General features: G+C 39.9%; 2 protein-coding genes, 7 non-coding genes and 1 pseudogene across 9 annotated transcripts; 5 read left to right on the top strand and 5 right to left on the bottom strand.

Annotated features, from left to right (window-relative positions):
• The first annotated feature begins 1,795 nt into the window (after positions 1-1,795).
• LOC133454878 (large ribosomal subunit protein eL8-like) lies at positions 1,796-9,466 on the top strand. Its single transcript, XM_061733592.1, has 9 exons — positions 1,796-1,855; positions 1,925-2,017; positions 7,420-7,591; positions 7,777-7,926; positions 8,141-8,281; positions 8,540-8,619; positions 8,887-9,017; positions 9,167-9,236; positions 9,333-9,466. Exons 1-9 carry the CDS (start codon positions 1,796-1,798, stop codon positions 9,435-9,437), a joined length of 1,002 nt encoding a protein of 333 aa, XP_061589576.1. The 3' UTR covers positions 9,438-9,466.
• LOC133455821 (small nucleolar RNA SNORD24) lies at positions 7,628-7,700 on the top strand. The gene has a single exon (XR_009783746.1). It is a non-coding gene; the product is annotated as a small nucleolar RNA SNORD24 (small nucleolar RNA).
• LOC133455825 (small nucleolar RNA SNORD24) lies at positions 8,002-8,071 on the top strand. The gene has a single exon (XR_009783750.1). It is a non-coding gene; the product is annotated as a small nucleolar RNA SNORD24 (small nucleolar RNA).
• On the top strand, positions 8,388-8,460 carry LOC133455814 (small nucleolar RNA SNORD36). The gene has a single exon (XR_009783740.1). It is a non-coding gene; the product is annotated as a small nucleolar RNA SNORD36 (small nucleolar RNA).
• On the top strand, positions 8,670-8,746 carry LOC133455812 (small nucleolar RNA SNORD36). The gene has a single exon (XR_009783738.1). It is a non-coding gene; the product is annotated as a small nucleolar RNA SNORD36 (small nucleolar RNA).
• A 3,598-nt stretch (positions 9,467-13,064) lies between the features above and the next one.
• On the bottom strand, positions 13,065-15,646 carry LOC133454575 (uncharacterized). The gene is made up of 2 exons (XM_061733301.1): positions 15,133-15,646; positions 13,065-13,636 (listed from the first exon to the last, which is right to left on the bottom strand). The coding sequence occupies exons 1-2, from the start codon at positions 15,640-15,642 to the stop codon at positions 13,169-13,171; spliced, it is 978 nt and encodes a 325-aa protein (XP_061589285.1). The 5' UTR covers positions 15,643-15,646; the 3' UTR covers positions 13,065-13,168.
• Positions 15,647-17,592: 1,946 nt separating this feature from the next.
• On the bottom strand, positions 17,593-19,930 carry LOC133454877 (large ribosomal subunit protein eL8-like; annotated as a pseudogene).
• On the bottom strand, positions 18,398-18,474 carry LOC133455810 (small nucleolar RNA SNORD36). Its single transcript, XR_009783736.1, has one exon. It is a non-coding gene; the product is annotated as a small nucleolar RNA SNORD36 (small nucleolar RNA).
• Positions 18,685-18,757, bottom strand: LOC133455815 (small nucleolar RNA SNORD36). Its single transcript, XR_009783741.1, has one exon. It is a non-coding gene; the product is annotated as a small nucleolar RNA SNORD36 (small nucleolar RNA).
• On the bottom strand, positions 19,182-19,254 carry LOC133455822 (small nucleolar RNA SNORD24). The gene has a single exon (XR_009783747.1). It is a non-coding gene; the product is annotated as a small nucleolar RNA SNORD24 (small nucleolar RNA).
• Positions 19,931-19,940: the final 10 nt, after the last annotated feature.

Raw genomic sequence — 19,940 nt, 5'->3', positions numbered from 1 at the left:
TATATATATATATATATATATATATACATTAGGGCTGGGCGATATGGACCAAAAGTCATATTTCGATATTTTCTAGCTGAATGGCGATACTCGATATATATCTCGATATTTTTTCTGTGCCATAATTGGGGTTTCCCCCAAAGCATTATAGCATAGCATCTCTGTTAGCTTCATTTTTTTCTGAGGCAAACCCTTAAAAAAACAATCAGTTTTAATACAAAGCCTCGTGCCAAATGTCACACAGGTAACTTTATTAACAGAGGTCTGCACAATATCAACATGTATAAAACAAATGAAATAAAAATAAACTGCCTGCATATATAGAATAAAAATGCTTCTTGAATAAAATAAAACAAATATCCCTTTCCTGCATAACAATTAAATTAAAATACACTGTACAATTAATACAATGTAGACAGTAACAGGCAGACTTTTCCACTGAGGTTGACAGTTGTGCAAATAACAAAACATTTGTGCAAATCTCAAATAAAACATTCAAGTCAATTTGTCACAAAATAAGCTATATCAAAATAAAAAAAAAAATAAAAAAAATTTAAAAAAATTAAATCGATATAAACGATATTGTCTCGTACCATATCGCGTTTGAAAATATATCGATAAATATTAAAATCTCGATATATCGCCCAGCCCTAATATATATATATATATATATATATATATATATATATATATATATATATATATATATATATATATATATATATATATATATATATATATATATATAATATAATATAAGATATAATATAAGATATAATAATATTTAAGTAATTAAAAAGAGCAATATAAAAAATGAGCAATGTACAAAAGGAATGCCAAACGCTAAAAACGAATAATATATACATGGGGCGATGGGGGGTTTGGTGGGGGCGTCCGGGAAGTTTTTTGAGCATAATGCATTTAAATGCATCAATCTGGTGCACTATCATTCTCATTTTACTAATTGTACTTGTCTTTGCTGTTTGTACTTGTCTTTGTTTCTGTTTTCTTTTTCTTATTGCATTTTTACCTTTTCTGCTTTTAACACCTTACCTGCCTATATTGGACTACAGATGGAAACTAGCCTTGTGCTACAATCTGGCACATTTACATATGTATATATGTTCATCAATGTGCAATGTCCTGAGAAATAAATAAAGTAAAGCAAATATATATATATATATATATACATATATATATATATATATATATATATATATATATATATATATATATATATATATATATATATATATATAGGACACACACATATTTAAACAGAGCAAATATACAGGTGGTGTTTTCAGAAAAACAGGTTATTGCACTCGAGTGACTAGAGTTGGTTGTTGTAGAGTCTGATGGCAATGACGTTTTTCTGAATGTCCAGCCGGGGATTGGCAGGTCGTTATTTTTTGCTGATGATGGTAGTTTATGGAAGAGGGGTAAGAATGTGAAGTATATAGTGAGGAAAATGCAGGAAGCTGTGGCACAAGTGGAGGAATGGGGAAGAAAGTGGGGCTTCAGATTCTCTGTGGAGAAAACAAAAGTTATGTTCTTTACTAGAAAGAAAATTGATGTGAAGTTGATGCTGTATGACAATAGCTTGGAGAGGGTTAAGAGCTTTAATTTTTTGGTAGTATTCTTTGATACGAGGCTTACATGGAGGGACCATATAGGGAAAGTCATTGACAAGTGCAAAAAAGTGTTGAATGTATTGAGGTGCTTAGCTGGAATAGAGTGGGGAGCAGATAAAACATCACTAAGACAGATTTATGTGTATCTGATAAGATCAAGAATGGCGTATGGAAGCTTGGTGTATGGGTCTGCCTCCAAGTCTGTGCTGGCCGGGCTGGATGTAGTCCAAGCTAAAGCGCTGAGGATATGTACAGGAGCTATAAAATCATCTCTGGTGTGCTCCTTGCAGGTTGAGATGGGAGAAATGCCTTTGTGTCTGCGGAGAAAACAGCTTCAGGCTAATTACTGGGTGAACCTGATGGGTCAAAGGGACGATCACCCTGTCAGATTGGTTATGCGAGCAACCTGGGAGAGAGGAGTAAGGAGGGGGGGGGGGTCTAGTTTTGGATGGACAGGGGAGAGGGTGGCTCGGGAAGTTTTAATATATGATCGAGAGTTCTGTCCTGTAGTGTTGTGGCCTGTGGTACCTGTGTGGGAGCTTCAAGTCCCAATGACTGACTTGGGGTTACTTGAAATTTGGGAGCAGAATGAGGAAGCAGATTTGGTCAATGAGTTTCCGTGTCATGTGACTGAGAGGTACAATAATCATGTGTTAGTGTTCACTAGGAATGGGTGATATTTTACCGTTCACGATAAACCGTCAAAAAAATTCTCGCGGTAAAAATGATAAATTCCCGTTGATGACGTTTTTGTGTAAAGCTGATTTTTGGTTCTGCGAAGGAAGGAAGGAAGGAAGGAAGGAAGGAAGGAAGGAAGGAAGGAAGGAAGGAAGGAAGGAAGGAAGGAAGGAAGGAAGGAAGGAAGGAAGGAAGGAAGGAAGGAAGAAAGGAGCCAGAAAGAAAGAAAGATATGAGCCAGAAAGAAAGAAAGATATGAGCCTGAAAGAAAGAAAGATATGAGCAAGAAAGAAAGAAAGAAAGAAAGAAAGAAAGAAAGAAAGAAAGAAAGAAAGAAAGAAAGAAAAATGAGAACGAAAGAAAGAGAAATGAGAAAGAAAGAAAGAGAGAAAGAAAGAAAGAGAGAAAGAGAGAAAGAAAGAAAGAAAGAAAGAAAGGATAAATTCCCGTTGATACGTGTTTGTGTAACAAACATGGCGGATCTGAGTCATTACAGTTTTACAGTACAGGTGGACTCATTTAATTGGTTTTTATTAATTCAATTTAATTGGTGTAGTTTAGTAGAATTTGGTATTCTTTTAGAGCAGTGTTTTGGGGGCTCCAAAGACTGAATATGCTGATAGATTTATAGTTACAAAGGTGGAGTTGAATTGGTATTTTTTTTAGCGTCATTTTTATCATTATCGGGATAAATGCCAGAAATTATCGTGATACATTTTTTAGTCCATACCGCCCATCCCTAGTGTTCACAGATGGTTCTAAAGATCAAGAGACAGGTGCTACGGGTGCAGCTTTTACCGAGCACAGGCAGAATGTGCGATCATATATGAGAACTTCTAATTTTTTGAATGTATATACTGTTGAGTTATATGCGATTTTAATGGCAGTGAGGTGGGCAGAACAGCTGATGAATCGTAGTATTGATCTGTTGTGATTCTGTGTCTGCGGTGAAGAGTGTTGGGGTGGGGATGTCCAAGGGGAGGAAAGATCTTGTATATGAGATTCTGATAGCAAATCAAATGGTGAAAAGGAGGGGTGCTGAAGTGGTGCTGATGTGCGTTCCAGCGCATTCAGGTATCCGGGACAATGAAAGAGCAGACATGTTGGCTAAGAAAGCAGTGAAAAAGGAGGGGGTGGATGTCAACATAAGCTTATCTTAGGGTGAGGGGAAAAGTATTGTGTGAAAACAGATCATTCTGGAGTGGCAGAAGGAGTGGGAGGAAGGAAATAAAGGGAGGCATCTGTTTTCAATAACTGAGAAAGTGACAGAATCAGTAAACATCGGAGGAGGAGGGAGGAGAAAGGAAGATGTCATTATTTCCAGGTTAAGAATTGGGCATACTGCTCTTAACAGTACTCTTCACATTATGGGTAAGCATCAAGATGGACTGTGTTTTGAGTGTCAGGAGCCTGAGACAGTGCGACATGTACTGATTTGCTGTAGGAGGTACCATAGAGAAAGAATCGAACTAGTGGCAGAGCTGCAAGAAATGGGCATGAAAGGAATAACAGTCAGAAGTATTTTGGAAGTGGGATCGAGTGGAAGGGGGAGGCAGAGTTTATTTAAATTTTTGAATGATACTGGGCTAATGAGGAGAATATAGTGTGAGCTTTTGAAAGATCCAGAAGATGGCAGCAGTGCAACTAATTGGATGCAAGCTGCCGTAAAACTCCAAAGAAGAAGAAGAAGAAGAAGAAGAAGAAGAAGAAGAAGAAGAGTCTGATGGCTGTGGGGATAAAGGAGCGTTCCTTCTTGCAGCGGGTGGAGCAGTCTTTGGCTGAAGGAGCTGCTGATGCTCCCACAGTGTCATGTAGGGGGTGAGAGGGGTTGTTCATGATGGAGTTCAGCTTGACCAGCATCCTCCTCTCACCCACCTCCTCAGCAAAGTCAAGAGCACAACCAAGAACCAAGCCAGCCCTCCTGACCAGTCGGTTCAGTCTCTTCCTCTCTCTCTCAGAGCTCCCGCAGCTCCAGCAGACGCTACCACAGAGTCATAAAAAGTCCTTAAGAGTTCCCTGCACACACTGAAGGACCTCAGTCTCCTCAGCAGGTGGAGTCGACTCTGGCCCTTCTTGTACAGGGCGTCGGTGTTGTGTGACCAGTCCAGTTTGTTGTTGAGGTGAACACCCAGGTACACTTGGCACTTTTCCACTAGTCTCGGCTCAGCCCGGCTCGGCGCGGCTCGACGTGGCTCCACCCGTGTGTTTTTCCACAGCCAATCAGTGGCGAGGAGGGTGGTGACCTCAGAAATAGTCCCGGCTCAGCCCGCTTATAGAACCTCGCCAGAATGGTTACAGAAAAAGGTATCGGCTTGGAGCGGCTCTACCCGTCTCAGCCCTAATGCAAAAGCGCAAAACGGGTAGAACCGAGCTGAGGTGATAGTGCAAAAGGGCCATTATACTCCTCCACCGTCTCAATGTCCAGCCCCTGGATGTTAACCGGTGCAAGAGGCAGAGGGTTCCTGCCGAAGTCGATCACCACCTCCTTCGTCTTGCTGGTGTTGATGTGATATGGCTCCGTTCGCACCATGTGATGAAGAAAAAACATTGTTTAAAAGGAAACAGCATGAAGACAGTGAAATGTAGTTTAGCCATACCTGCCAAGTCTCCAGTTTTGGCCGGGAAACCACCGTATTTTACCTCTCTTTCCCATCGTCCTCCCGTATTAGTATTTTTTTCCCGTAAATTTCCTGTTTTAATATAATGATTTTTAACTTAATTGCGCGTGAACTGCCACATGCTGTAACCTGGGTGGCAGTTCTCGCGAGACAACGGGAGCAAACATCCGACAGATGGATGGATGTAACCCGTTCTATAATACATCCATGATGTAACCAGAGAGAAGGCATTTCTGATCATTATTCCAATTGCAGCAGCCTCCTTAGTAGCGCTACTTCACCATTAGGCTACAACTGTCCCATTGACAAATCTCAGGCGATTCTTCTTAGCGAGTTTGTGACTTCTGTGTTTTGACTATTGCTCCTCAAAAAGTCCCTAAGGGATTGCTTTACTGGGACATAAAAGTTTGGACGCGTGAACTAAATACAAGGCAAGGCACGTTTAATTGTATAGCACAATACAAACACAAGGTAATTCAAAGTGCTTTACATCGACATACAAATACACACAACTTCTGTTGCAATTTAACAGTGTTTATTCCAATATAAAATCAAAAAAGGTGTGCATGGCTACACGGTCACAAACTGTGTGCTCATCACGGTCTCAATCACCTGCAATCAATTACACCTGCACCCGTGAACTCACCTAAATTCCCTCTTGCACCACCTAGCGTTCAACAAACGACAACCACAAATAAACAACCAATCAACAATCAATAATCAAACATATAATGGCTGCAACAAGCACCTTTCAATAACCATGACTACCTCGTACTGCTGCACCTTTCACTTTAAAAAAAAATTGTATATGTTAATAAGATCTGTAATTTGTATGAATTGATTATCTCGTGGCCACGAGGCAACGCATTTTTTTTTTTAAATGTCACCAGAGGGGCTACGCACATTTGTCTATTTACTGTACAGTGAGCGAAATAATCGAGTCAAATTAATTCCCTGTCTTGTTTGACCTCACTTGGCCAATAAACCTGATTCTGATTCTGGTTTTATTTTATGAATGTTCGGAGTTTTGTGATGCTTTGTCTCTTTTTGAATAGGGATTTATATATATGATTTTTTTTTTTTTTTAAATGTTTCGTTATTTTGTGGACTACTAATTAACGCTGCACTCATTGCTGATAAATCAGCTGATCCAGATCAATCTGACTCCAGATCAGTTTTCCGCGAGAGTTTCGCGAGAGTTACGCTCCCGGAATACCGCGAGAGTTACGCTCGCGGTATTCCGGGAGCGTAACTCTCGCGATATTTATTTACCCAGAATCCCCCGGCCTTCCTTTCTGCCTGAACCAACATGGTGAGTGCACGGCCCGTTCCTCCACGGGGAAACTATTTTACTTACATCTGCTTCCATCTACGTCTAATTGTTATTTTTGACGCCGGAAAATGTACCTATGATATCACTTAAACCTTTACTTTGTTTCTATGTCGATATTGCGGCTTTATTTCGTTTTTTGACTGAAGATGACTGGGTTGATGTGTCCAAAGTGTAGTTGGTGTGAGGAGGCTAACACTCCTTGGCACGGTTTTGCTTCTAGTTATATTATTGTAGTGTTTTGGTATATCTTTGTGTTAAATTGTGATCATCTTGAGCCAAAGACGTAATTTATGGGAACAGCAGCGTGAGTCTGGTTGTCTTACCGGGCCTTAGCATTTGGCTTCCCCCGGAAGCTGTATTAATAATAACTTTAATCAAAGGAACGTTTTCTATGTGCATTAAATAATTCACGTGAATACTTGGTTGCAATTAGGTCTTAATTGAATATTTGGAGCAGCGGTGTGTTTGCATGGTGATGTCTGTTCTCATACTTGGATTCAAGATTTAAGAAGTTAGTGTTTGAAGACATCTATTTGGAAATAAGACTCATTTTGATCAATGTTTACTTAAACCTCGGTGTAGAATGAGATTTTAACTGTACAAAAGGGGTTCTCAAAAGCCTACCTGATTATTTAGTTATAGCAATATAAGAAAAATTGAACAATAAATGTGAAAACGTTGAAATAACATGCAAGGAAAGGAAGAATCCTGGTGTCTTATATAGAATCCTTTCCATATATGAATAAAAAACAAAAGCTACACAAGGGAGTAAAAAACACAAAAGAAAATGTAACTCAGATTAAATAATAAACAGTACAAAGATGAAACAATAAGAAAGTTCTTTAAATCGAGGGCCGAAGAACATAACATCCTATCTGAAAATTTCACTTTTTTGGGAAAACACAAAAAACTTGTTTTGTTGTAGAATGCTATTTTTTTTTTAAGGATACCTCTATACATATGGGTGGAAATAACGTACAGACAGGCTTAATAGGTGCAGCCCACCTTGTGATGTCATCTAAAGTGAAAAACACCAGACAATTTTGCAGATAGGAGGCTATGTTCTTCGGCCCTCAATGTTTTTTGAATAATGGCAAGGATGGTGATAATTTATTGAGTGAATTCCACAACCTGATGATGCTTGAATTGTGGTTAGTTCATAAAGCCTTGTATTTATCACTCCAATATATTTTTCCTAACTCCACAGCCTAAAGGAAAGAAGGCTAAGGGGAAGAAGGTGGCTCCGGCCCCTTCTGTGGCCAAGAAACATGAGGCCAAGAAGGTCGTCAACCCCCTCTTTGAGAAGAGGCCCAAGAACTTTGGCATCGGTGAGTGTTTAGTTATTATTCCTGGGATTGTAATAGTGCAGATGATGTAAACGAATATTTGCTATCTTAATACTAATGCTGACAATTTCCCACCAAGATCGCTGATGCACTTTAAAACGAGGACGGAAGAGTTTACTGTTTGATGATCACATGTTAAATAAAAATGTATATTATGTCCTCCACAGGCCAGGATATTCAGCCCAAGCGTGATTTAACACGCTTCGTGAAATGGCCTCGTTATATCCGCCTGCAAAGGCAACGCTCCATCCTCTACAAGCGTCTGAAGGTTCCCCCTGCAATCAACCAGTTCACCCAGGCTCTGGATCGCCAGACTGGTAAGATTCACATTGGTGGCATGATGAAGTGCTCCCAGGTTAGATTGTGGGTCCTTGATGATACTGTTGCTGCTTTGCAAATGATGTGAACGAATATTTGCTATCTGAGTCGTGCTGACTATTGACTACCAAGATCGCTGATGCAGTCGCTTGAAATATTGCATTGCTCCATGTGTCGATGGTGGAGTTTTTAATGTAGGATTTTCCTCTTCAGCCACCCAGCTGTTCAAGTTGGCCCACAAATACAGGCCAGAGACCAAGCAGGAGAAGAGGCAGAGGCTGCTCGCTCGTGCTGAGCAGAAGGCTGCTGGAAAGGGAGACACTCCCACCAAGAGGCCTCCTGTTCTTCGTGCAGGTGAGGTGTTGAGCAAGTGGTCAAATTATAGATAATGGTTACTGATGTGTATGAAGCTGGACAAAGGGTTCATGATCCTGTTACAGCTTTATTTAACTTGGCCTGAATGCAGTGATGACTTGAATTTCTTCACCTGAAACTATCATGATGTTCTTTTGAGCTTTTTAACCCTGAGCATAAGTGGCCAACATTTGAAGTGAGATCCTTATGTGCTGCATGTTGGTAGAGAAGTTCATTTGAAGATCTTCTTTGCTGCAGGTGTGAACACCGTCACCTCTCTGGTGGAGAGCAAGAAGGCCCAGCTGGTCATCGTTGCCCACGATGTGGATCCAATTGAGGTAAAAATGCTAAATTTTTTTGATTTGAGATGAACCTAGAAAGTGGTCACTAGCAATGATGTCTGAATTTCTTCACCTGAATCCTCTATGTGGATCAAAACATACGAGCTTTTTAACCCTGAGCAGAGACCACGACTGAACAGTTTCTTGTTCACGTCTGACCACAAAATGGTCATATAGAACCCTAAATTTTTTTACTTTTTTCTGCTGCAGCATGATTCACGAAATACAACTCCATCTGTGCTTTTTTTACGTTTTTCCCCTCAGCTCGTTGTGTTCCTGCCTGCTCTGTGCCGGAAGATGGGTGTCCCATACTGTATCGTCAAGGGCAAGGCTAGACTGGGCAAACTGGTGCACAGAAAAACGTGCACTTCAGTTGCCTTCACAACGACTAACCCGTAAGTGTGATCATAAAGCTGTATTGGTTCAGAGTTTTTATTAACAATTAAATACATATTTCGGTCTTAGTCGCCATGATGCGCTAAAAGGTTTTTGTCATGTAAAGTAGTCAGTACAATCTCTTTTTTTCTCCTTCCTCCCTTTCTAGTGAGGATAAAGGTGCACTTGCTAAGCTTGTTGAAGCTATCAAGACCAACTACAACGACAGATATGAGGAGGTGGGTGTCCGTTAACTTGTGCTATCTGCATTTTGATAATATGTGTATCAAAAAAACAAATCTAACTCTTCAAAAACTCTTAACTTGTCTTTTCAGATCCGTCGTCACTGGGGAGGCAACATCATGGGTCCCAAATCCACAGCCCGCATCACGAAGCTGGAGAAGGCTAAAGCCAAGGAACTGGCAACCAAGCTTGGTTAACATGTTTAAAATAAAAACAAATATCGTAATTGGTGTGACTTGTCTTTCTGTCAAATCATTTTATTTTAATGTTAAACCAGATGCTACTTCTTTAATTATTAATGCAGAAATAATTGGGGGACATAAAATGTAAGTACATACTAGTGATGTTTTGTAGAGTATATAATACTCAGAGAAATGTAGTTTAATGGATTTCAAGTTTTCCAGAAACAGTGGCAATACATTTCCAATTCCTGAAAGTTTACCTAGATTTGTTAAAAAAAAAAAAATCACACTTCAATCTTTGGATTCCTGCTCACTATATATACTGCAAAAAAAAAAGACTACTTAAACACAACAGTATGAATAAAATGCAAGATTTTATGGAGCTAGAACAATCAACCACAAATACACGGGACAATTCTAATGTGTTGGACAAGATATACAAATGTATTTCTGATATACACACAAATATAACCTGATTTACAAACGCTTGGTGGTCTGTGGACTTGACTGCATTTGTGTACCAATTTTGAGACTCCCCTGACTCATACCTGACAAGTTTTGGATTTAAAAATAAGGGGGAGATGCAAACTCCACACAGAAAGGCCCTTTCACCTTCTTGCTGTGAGACGGCTGCACTATCCGCTGCACCACCGTGCTATATCCTTTGGTGATGTCATGGCTTCCTCAGTTTTTGGATGGATTATCTTTGTAACAAATCTATTTGATTTGGCTTTTTGCAATTGAAACCAGTAAACCTTACATTTTAAGACAGGTTTACAAGAAATCTAAAATATCTACCTGTCAACCTCTTACAAACTAATATGTGCTCATAATCTGATAGGTTTACCTTTGACACTAAAATGCTGACATTCCTATGTGTGTAATTCCTAGAATTAGAGCCTAAATGAAAATACAAAAGTAAATTAAAGCACATTTATTTATTTTTAAATATTTTCATATTTCTATACACGTTGATTGTCTTCAAGTTAAACATTTACATTTTCACTCATGTGGCCCTCTAGCGTTCACTGACTGACAGACGCAAGTTTCTGAGCTCCAGCTGCTGCTGCTGACGGACATCGGCATACCTGTCAAGTCTCCCGTTTTGGCCGTGAAACTACTGTATTTTACCCCTCTTTCCCGTATTAGTATTTGCCCGTAAATTTCCTGTTTTTATAATACGAAAATGTTTAAAAAGCAACATTATTGTGCCTCCAAACTGGATTCTTACTAGCCTCGCGAGAACTGCTGCTTGCTGTAGGCTGGGCGGCAGTTCTCGCGAGGTTAGAGGCAACAACGGGAGCAAACCATGGAGCAAACTCCGAACAATAAATAGGAGAGATGGATGGATGTAACGAGAGAGAAGGCATTTCCGCCAAAAAAGCGAGGACTTTTAAAATATCTCTTAAAATGGGATACTAAATTTACAGTTACGAGTTCTGAAAGACGTGTGTAACTGCGATGTTCATGTCTCACGGGGGAAGGACCGATGTCCGTCAGCAGCAGCAGCTGGAGCCTCAGAAACTTGCGTCTGTGTCAGTCAGTGAACGCTAGAGGGCCACATGAGTGAAAATGTAAATGTTTAACTTGAAGACAATCAACGTGTATACAGGATTGGGCACCCCTGTCTTAGATGCTACCCTGCTTCAGCACACCGTGATAAAAGATCTGTGTCATCAACAGAATTGTGCAGCCCTGGATGCAAAGCTGATGACGATTAATTAGAATCAGGTGTGTTAAAGCAGGGTAGCATAAGACATGCAGGACAGTGGCACTCGAGGACTAGGGTTGCCTACCCCAGATGTTTCCCTGCTTCAGCACACCGTGATACAAAGAGCTGTGTCATCAACAGAACTATCCAGACCTGAAAATGTTCGTATGTCCCGGTCCTCACTCCTGTCACTGTCGGAGATGTTACGTCCTCATATCGAGGGGCGGTCCACGGTCATGCGATCACCCGTCAGTGTGATCAAAAAAGTTGCGTGCGCGCTTTACTATTTAGCTGACGAGGGCAGATTACGGAAAACAGATAATGCATTTGGTTTGTCAAGACAGGTTGTCTGAAACATTGTCAGGGAGGTGTGTAGAGCTATAACAGTGCACTTGGGACCCCAGTTCATACAACTACCAACAACTGAAAGTGCAGTGCATTCACAAGTGGAAAAATTTGAACAGGTACATGGCCTCCCTCAGTGCATGGGTGCAGTGGATGGGACACATGTGGGGATTAAGCAGCCTTCAGCAAATTCCACTGATTATGTGAACAGAAAGGGTAATTTTACCTTAAATATCCAAGCAACATGTGATTATAAATACTGCTTTATGGATGTGGTAGTGAAGTGGCCAGGATGTGTCCATGACGCCCGTGTCTTTTCCAACTCAACCACCAACGACTTTTTAAAAAATGGAAAAATCCCTCCTTGTCCAAAACAAATTGTTGACCCATTCAAGTTTACATTTTGGGCGATCCCGCATACCCCTTATTGCCAAATCTAATGAAGGAATATGCTAATGGAGGAAGCACTGTTCAGGAGCAGTATTTCGGACTTTCTTTGTGCAGAGTGCGCATGGTAATAGAATGTGCCTTTGGGAGGCTAAAGGCCCGTTTTGGAGTTTTGAGGAGAGCCATGGATATAAATCTACATGACCTGCCCTATGTCATTTATGCGTGTTTTGTGCTTCACAATTACTGCGAGGCCTCCAAAGACACAATAGATGACAACTATGTTGCTGAAGCCATTCGCTATAACAGAGACAACCAGCCAAACCCAGAACCAGCTGTTGTCAGAGGAGACAGCTTGACAGCTGAAGGGAAAAGCGTCAGGAGAGTCCTAACCCAGTATCTGGATCCATAAAGGGGCCAATTTTGCCAGAAAAAAATCAAAGAAAACTCTTCAAAGCTGTTTTACTGAAGTGGCAAAAATGTTTTATTATTATTGTTGTGTCAAAACAAACATTGCACTTGTCACTGAACATTTGGAAATGTGCAAGAACACTTAGGCAAATAAGAGCTCAAGAGGATGTTTCCGTTCTTTCCTCACAATCTTTTCTTTTTATCACCCGTTTTATTCAGTACCTATATGTGGCTGATATTACTTATAATATTATTGTATGTATCAGAGTCACTGCCGTCAGTATTGCTGCAGAAAGAAAACTGTTGAAAACCAATATTACCACTTTGTATACTTATAAACAGAATGAATAAACAGTGTTATAAATGTATGAAATATTCTTAAAAAAAAAAAAAAAATCTTTCAGTATGAAAGAATTTGGAAAATTATTTAAAAGTATTTAACAAAGAACGCACTTTAAAAACATGCTACAGAAAATAAGTTTGCATCTTAAATGCAAAAAAGTAACCCAAATTCAGCTCCTGTAACCAACTGTAAACACTTCACATTTATCGCAAGAACATGCGATAAACATTTAAAGGAGCTTGAGGCAAGAATAAGAAATGAGACTTAGCGCAACGACGACCGTCGGGGGTACTGCAGCCAAAAGCGAAGCCGGCAACAGGAGAACGCGCATGCAGTGTCATTTGACGTCACATCCGCAAGACAGCGCGGGAAATTCCGGGCCCGAATTTCCCGCGCTGTCCTGCGGATGTGACGTCAAATGACACTGCATGCGCGTTCTCCCCGTTCTCCTGTGCCGGCTTCGCTGTTGGCTGCAGTACCCCCGATGGTCGTCTCATTTCTTATTCTTGCCTCAAGCTCCTTTAACACAAGAAAACTTTAGAAATGTGATCAGTTCTCATCACTGTAAAGACCTTGAGTGTAAGAAAACCCTGTGCTGCCAGCAGTTGTGCTGGAATGAGCTGCATCTTGTGTGTTAACTGCATTCCGCTGTGTTCCTCTGACAGGAGGGGAGATGTTTGAGAGTGACTGAAAAGCTTGACTAGGATGTGCTGATTGTATATATGGTGTGTGTGACATGTGCCCTCTTGCTTCATATGGCATGTAGTGTGATGGCTGAGTGGGTGGAGGCTGCAAGATTTGTCTAAGGACAGAAAAACCTTCTGACATAGTTTTAGTTAACCTGCTAAGAGTATCTGAAAGTTTAGCAAAGTTATCAGCTGCTTGCTTCTCTGATGTTTCCAAAAAGTCCACCAATCTCTTCTTCACACGCAGGTCCTCTTCCATTGCATTAAGCCACTGGGTCTCGGCTGGCAGCTTTCTCTTCATTCGGTTGTGCCGATGTCCATTCAGTCTTTCCTTTGAACATCAAAAAAATGAATATTTGAATAGTTATTTCAGTGCAACTATAGCGTCCAGATGGCATCTGCAACACACACACACAATACACACTCCCCCCACACACATACACTGCCCCTTAACCCTCCAACCCCTACATACACACAGTACACCCCCCAACCCCCTGAATCATTAGTATTAGTCCATGGGCCAGGACAGATATCAGTACCACTCAAGGTGACCAAACTTGCTTATAATTTTTGAAAATATCTATGTCTGTAGATGATATTCTGGTATGATAACCCTTCCTGAGTGGCAGCTGTATCATAGTTATCAGCTCATGAAGTTCAGAAAATGATATACTATTTTTTATCCCTGTGTCATCTAGGAACAACAGAGACACAAAATACAACAATTGGAATACTCACAGGACCATACGGATTCAGGAATATCATCTACAGACATGGATATTTTCAAAAATTATGAGCAAGTTTGGTCACCTTGAGAGGTGCTGACAAGTGAAATTTTGGGCTCTGGCCCATGGACTATATGCCAATGCCCCTGCTCTTACTGCCCCCTCCCCCCCTATGCACTGCATGCTTTACATCAGTAATCATATGCATGTGACAAATAAACATCTTTGTATTAGGAATGGGCGATATTTTACCGTTCATGATTTACCATCAAAAAAATTCCCCACGGTAAGAATTTGTCATCTCGCGGTAAAAACGATAAATAAAGAAATGAGCCAGAAAGAAAGAAAGAAATGAGCCAGAAAGAAAGAAAGAAAGAAATGAGCCAGAAAGAAAGAAAGAAATTAGCCAGAAAGAAAGAAAGAAATGAGCCAGAAAGAAAGAAAGAAAGAAAGAAATGAGCCAGAAAGAAAGAAAAATTTCCCACGGTAAGAATTGATCATCTCGCGGTAAAAACGATAAATTCCCGTTGATGACGTTTTTGTGTAAAGCTGATTTATGGTTCTGTGTTGAATCCACGCACAGGAAGGAAGGAAATGAGCCAGAAAGAAAGAAAGAAAGAAAGAAAGAAAGAAAGAAAGAAAGAAAGAAAGAAAGAAAGAAAGAAAGAAAGAAAGAAAGAAAGATTTATGGTTCTGTGTTGAATCCACGCACAACGTACGTGAAGGAAGGAAGGAAGGAAGGAAGGAAGGAAGGAAGGAAGAAATGAGCCAGAAAGAAAGAAAGGAAGGAAATGAGAAAGAAAGAAAGATATGAGCCAGAAAGAAAGAAAGAAAGAAAGAAAGAAAGAAAGAAAGAAAGAAAGAAAGAAAGAAAGAAAGAAAGAAGAGCAGTGTTTTGGGGGCTCAAAAGACTGAATGTGGTGATAGATTTATAGTTAAAAAGGTGGAGTTGAATTGGTATTTTTTTATCGTAATTTTTATCGTTATCGGGATAAATGCCAGAAATGATCGTGATAATTTTTTTAGTCCATACCCCCCATCCCTACTTTGTATCCTTGTAAACGTACACATACTCTGTTAAGCAAAAGTGCATATACTTTACCAGGAACAAGTCTCTTCTTTCTCTCCCTGAGGGCGTCTCACTGCTCTCCTGGTCGGTGTCTGAAGCAGATGGCTCCACGGCGGACGAGGAGGACGCAGCAGGCGAGGGAACAGACGCGTGGTCATTCAAGTCACTTGTTTCTATGCCAGACGGCATGCCTGTGGTGGCGGGGGAACCACCCCATATCTGTTCACATAACTCGAAACAGAGAAGACCGACTCCGCCATACCCGCTCCTGCGTCCGTTGTCAACAGCCAGACGATATTCGCTCCTCACAGCCTTAATTTTCTGTATCAAGATACTCTGCGTGAACTCGGCCCTCTCATGAGGAAAGTCGTTAGAGTTCTCCGCGGGATACTGCTCCAAAAATTGTGTCAATATGTACACATATTTGCTTTGGCAAGATTCCCAATCTATGCTCTCCTCCGTCTTTCGAACTTTATATTCCAAAATGATATTTAGAAGCAATTCTGTTTCCTTGTCGGTCCAAACGAAGGAACTTGGCGCCATGTTGCTTGTTTAGGCGGAAGTGACGACAACAGAGGGCTTTTCTGATAGGGTAGGATTTGGGGAAATAACCGGAAATAATGCCACCTACAGGTTTGGAACATGGATGTATTATAGAGGTTTGGAATGCTTATGAATGTGGTCGAAAACGCAGATCTTCGGTTATGTGTGGAAGGTTTTTTTTTTTTTTAAAAACGATGTAAATAAATGATAAATTATATTTGTAAAGTGTCTAAAATAATAAATTATGTCTTGTTTGCTGATGATACAAACCTTTATTGTTCAGGGAAGAATTTGGAACAGCTGCTGAATGTGGTGGAAGGAGAACTGAAACATGTGAAGGCATGGTTTGATATCAATAAGTTATCATTAAACCTAACTAAAACTGAGTTCATCATTTTTGGCACTAGAAAAAAAAATAATCATATAGGCTAACAATTAAAATTAGTGGTATGGAAATAGAAAGAGTATTTTGAAAATAAGTTCCTGGGGGTAATAATCGATGATAAACTTAGCTGGAAATCACACATAAATAGTGTAAAATCAAGAATGTCTAAAACCCTAGCAATAGTAAATAAAACAAATAATTTTTTCTGTCAAAGAGCACAGTTTTTAATGTATAACTCACTCATTGTTCCATACATGACTTATTGTGTGGAGATATGGGGTAACACCTATAAAACAAATACAAACCCTATTTTTCTATTACAGAAAAGAGCTTTAAGGATAATTAATAAAACCGACTATTATGAACCAACAAATAATCTTTTTATTAAATATAATACCTTAAAAATTCCATGATATAGTAGAGCAGAAAACTGTTTTATTTGCCTTTAAAGCCCAGCAGAAACTGCTTCCAAACTGCATTCAGGACCTGTTCCAGATAAAAGAAACCCGCTATGATCTGAGGGGGAAACTCATGTTTGAGATGACGACAGCAAGAACTAATAGTAAAAAGAGATGTACATCAGTTAAGGCTAGAGAAATTTGGAATAGTTGTAATAACAACCTAAAAATGTGTCGCTCTATCGTCAAGTTTAAGAAATTGTTTAAAGAAAATACTGTAAATAAATATAAAACACTATAATTATAAAGTATACCATCAAAAACATTCTAGGATGTGAAACGTCAATTTTATATTTTGTCTTGCTTATTTTTTTCTTCTTTATGTATTGTTTGTTTCCACTGAGTAAAAACTAATGTCTCATATTTTTGCTGATCATAAGAAAAAAGGGTAGGCACTATAAGCTACGGCTTCAGCTACACCTTTTCGGCAAAAGAAATGTTTTTTTTCTTCCTTTTCATCTTGTTCTGTACAAGCCGAAATAAAGATTCATAACATAACATAACATGTAATGTGGATACAATTTTTTTTATAAACGGAGGGGGGGAAATATTCGGTTTTAAAAATACACGGCTACGTGTGGACGTGGTCTAAGACATGCAGGACAGTGGCACTCGAGGACCAGGGTTGCCTACCCCTGATCTAAAACATGCTGGATAGGTGCTCTCCAGGACCAGGGTTGGAGACTCCCGGCATAATATGTGTCTGTATTGGTTCAATACGGAACGCCACCTTTAAATCCCAATTACAGAACAATTCCGTATTTCAAGGGACAGGTGGCAAGGTGCTGCTTCTGGGGTTCCAGTAAAACATGGGTGTCCAAAGTCGGTCCTCGAGGGCCGCAGTCCTGCATGTTTTAGTTGTTTCCCTGCATCAATACACCTGACTCTAATTAACGGTCGTCACCATCCTTGGATTCTTGAAGAGTTCCCATCCTTCACAAAGCGTGTCAAATCACAATTAGGCTGAATATCTTGGACTGTGGAGGAAATACAATAAATCGTTGTTTTACATGTGATATTCACCAGAAAGTAAACTCTTCTGTCCTCGTTTGAAGCTCAGGCCGAGTCAGTTTACTGATTCAACTCAAAACTTTATTTAAAATTGACATGTCAAACTTTATTGACAACTGAAGTAACACCAACAACAACAATACAGAGAGATATCTTTTGCTGCTTCAATCTTCTCACTCAAGGTACACCAGCAACCAGAACATCACCTGTGAAAATGATCACAAATGGAAAACCAAACGAAAAATGGCAAAACCAGGCATATAAAACATAGGAAACCACAGTTAGTGAAGGAAACCTACAAACTAAAATGGCATCCCATGAGTCCCACCTGACAGAGCTTCAGCATGGACAGCTGCCACTACAATCATATGTGGCTTTTATAAGTAGTTACACAATTAAAGCAATTGAGATTAATAACTAAACACTTGTCATAGTAAACAAGGGGATTAAAGCAACACTATGTAACTTTTCCACCTTAATATCATATTTCCAGAGTCATTGTGGTGGTACATCAACTTCCAACAGGTTTAATGACAACTCTGTCATGGTCTGATATGATAACAGCTTCTGATCAGTTTTCTTTGCTGCCCCCTGGTGTATTTCTATAGAAAGTACAGGCAGTCTTGGCCATTTGAGACTTTAAGATAAGATAAAATAAGATTATCCTTTATTTCTCCAATGCCCAGTCTAGCCTTGCCCTTGACGATACAGTATGGGACGCCCATCTTCCGGCACAGAGCAGGCAGGGTAAACAACGAGCTGAGGGGAAAAACATAAAAAAGCACAGATGAAGGAGTTGTATGTCGTGAATCATGCTGCAGCAGAAAAAATAATTTAAAATTAGAGTTCTATATGACCATTTTGTGGTCAGACGTGAACAAGAAACTGTTCAGTTGTGGTCTCTGCTCAGGGTTAAAAAGCTCGTATGTTTTGATCCACATGGAGGATTCAGGTGAAGAAATTCAGACATCATTGCTAGTGACCACTTTCTAGGTTCATCTCAAATCAAAAAAAATTGAGCATTTTTACCTCAATTGGATCCACATCGTGGGCAACGATGACCAGTTGGGCCTTCTTACTCTCCACCAGAGAGGTGACGGTGTTCACACCTGCAGCAAAGAAGATTTTCAAATGAACTTCTCTACCAACATGCAGCACATAAGGATCTCACTTCAAATGTTGGCCACTTATGCTCAGGGTTAAAAAGCTCAAAAGAACATCAAGACAGTTTCAGGTGAAGAAATTCAAGTCATCACTGCATTCAGGCCAAGTTAAATAAAGCTGTAACAGGATCATGAACCCTTTGTCCAGTTTCATTCACATCAATAACCATTATCTATAATTTGAGCACTTGCTCAACACCTCACCTGCACGAAGAACAGGAGGCCTCTTGGTGGGAGTGTCTCCCTTTCCAGCAGCCTTCTGCTCAGCACGAGCGAGCAGCCTCTGCCTCTTCTCCTGCTTGGTCTCTGGCCTGTATTTGTGAACTGGTTGATTGCAGGGGGAACCTTCAGACGCTTGTAGAGGATGGAGCGTTGCCTTTGCAGGCGGATATAACGAGGCCATTTCACGAAGCGTGTTAAATCACGCTTGGGCTGAATATCCTGGCCTGTGGAGGACATAATATACATTTTTTTTTAACATGTGATCATCAAACAGTAAACTCTTCCGTCCTCGTTTTAAAGTGCATCAGCGATCTTGGTGGGAAATTGTCAGCATTAGTATTAAGATAGCAAATATCCGTTTACATCATCTGCACTACTACAATCCCAGGAATAATAAGTAAACACTCACCGATGCCAAAGTTCTTGGGCCTCTTCTCAAAGAGGGGGTTGACGACCTTCTTGGCCTCGTGTTTCTTGGCCACAGAAGGGGCCGGAGCCACCTTCTTCCCCTTAGCCTTCTTTCCTTTAGGCTGTGGAGTTAGGAAAAAGATATTGGAGTGATAAATACAAGGCTTTATGAACTAACCACAATTCAAGCATCATCAGGTTGTGGAATTCACTCAATAAATCATCACCATCCTTGCCAATATTCAAAAAAACATTTAAAGAACTTTCTTATTGTTTCATCTTTGTAGTGTTTATTATTAAACCTGAGTTACATTTTCTTTTGTGTTTTTTTATTCCCCCTTGTGTAGCTTGTTTTTATTCATATATGGAAAGGATTCTATATAAGCCACCAGGCTTCTTCCTTTCCTTGCATGTTATTTCAATATTTTTACATTTATTGTTCAATTTGTCTTATATTGCTTAAAATAAATAATCAGGTAGGCTTTTGAGAAACCCTTTGTACTGTTAAAATATCATTCTACACCGAGGTTTAAGTAAACATTGATCAAAATGCGTCTTATTTCCAAATAGATGTCTTCAAACACACCAACTTCTTAAGTCCAAGTATGAGAACAGAGACATGACATCACCATGCGCATCATGGCGACTAAG

This window comes from Cololabis saira, chromosome 11 (assembly GCF_033807715.1).
Source record: "Cololabis saira isolate AMF1-May2022 chromosome 11, fColSai1.1, whole genome shotgun sequence".
Lineage (NCBI taxonomy): Eukaryota > Metazoa > Chordata > Actinopteri > Beloniformes > Belonidae > Cololabis > Cololabis saira.
Note: the sequence above shows the minus strand (reverse complement) of the source record. Positions and strands in the feature narration are given on the sequence as shown.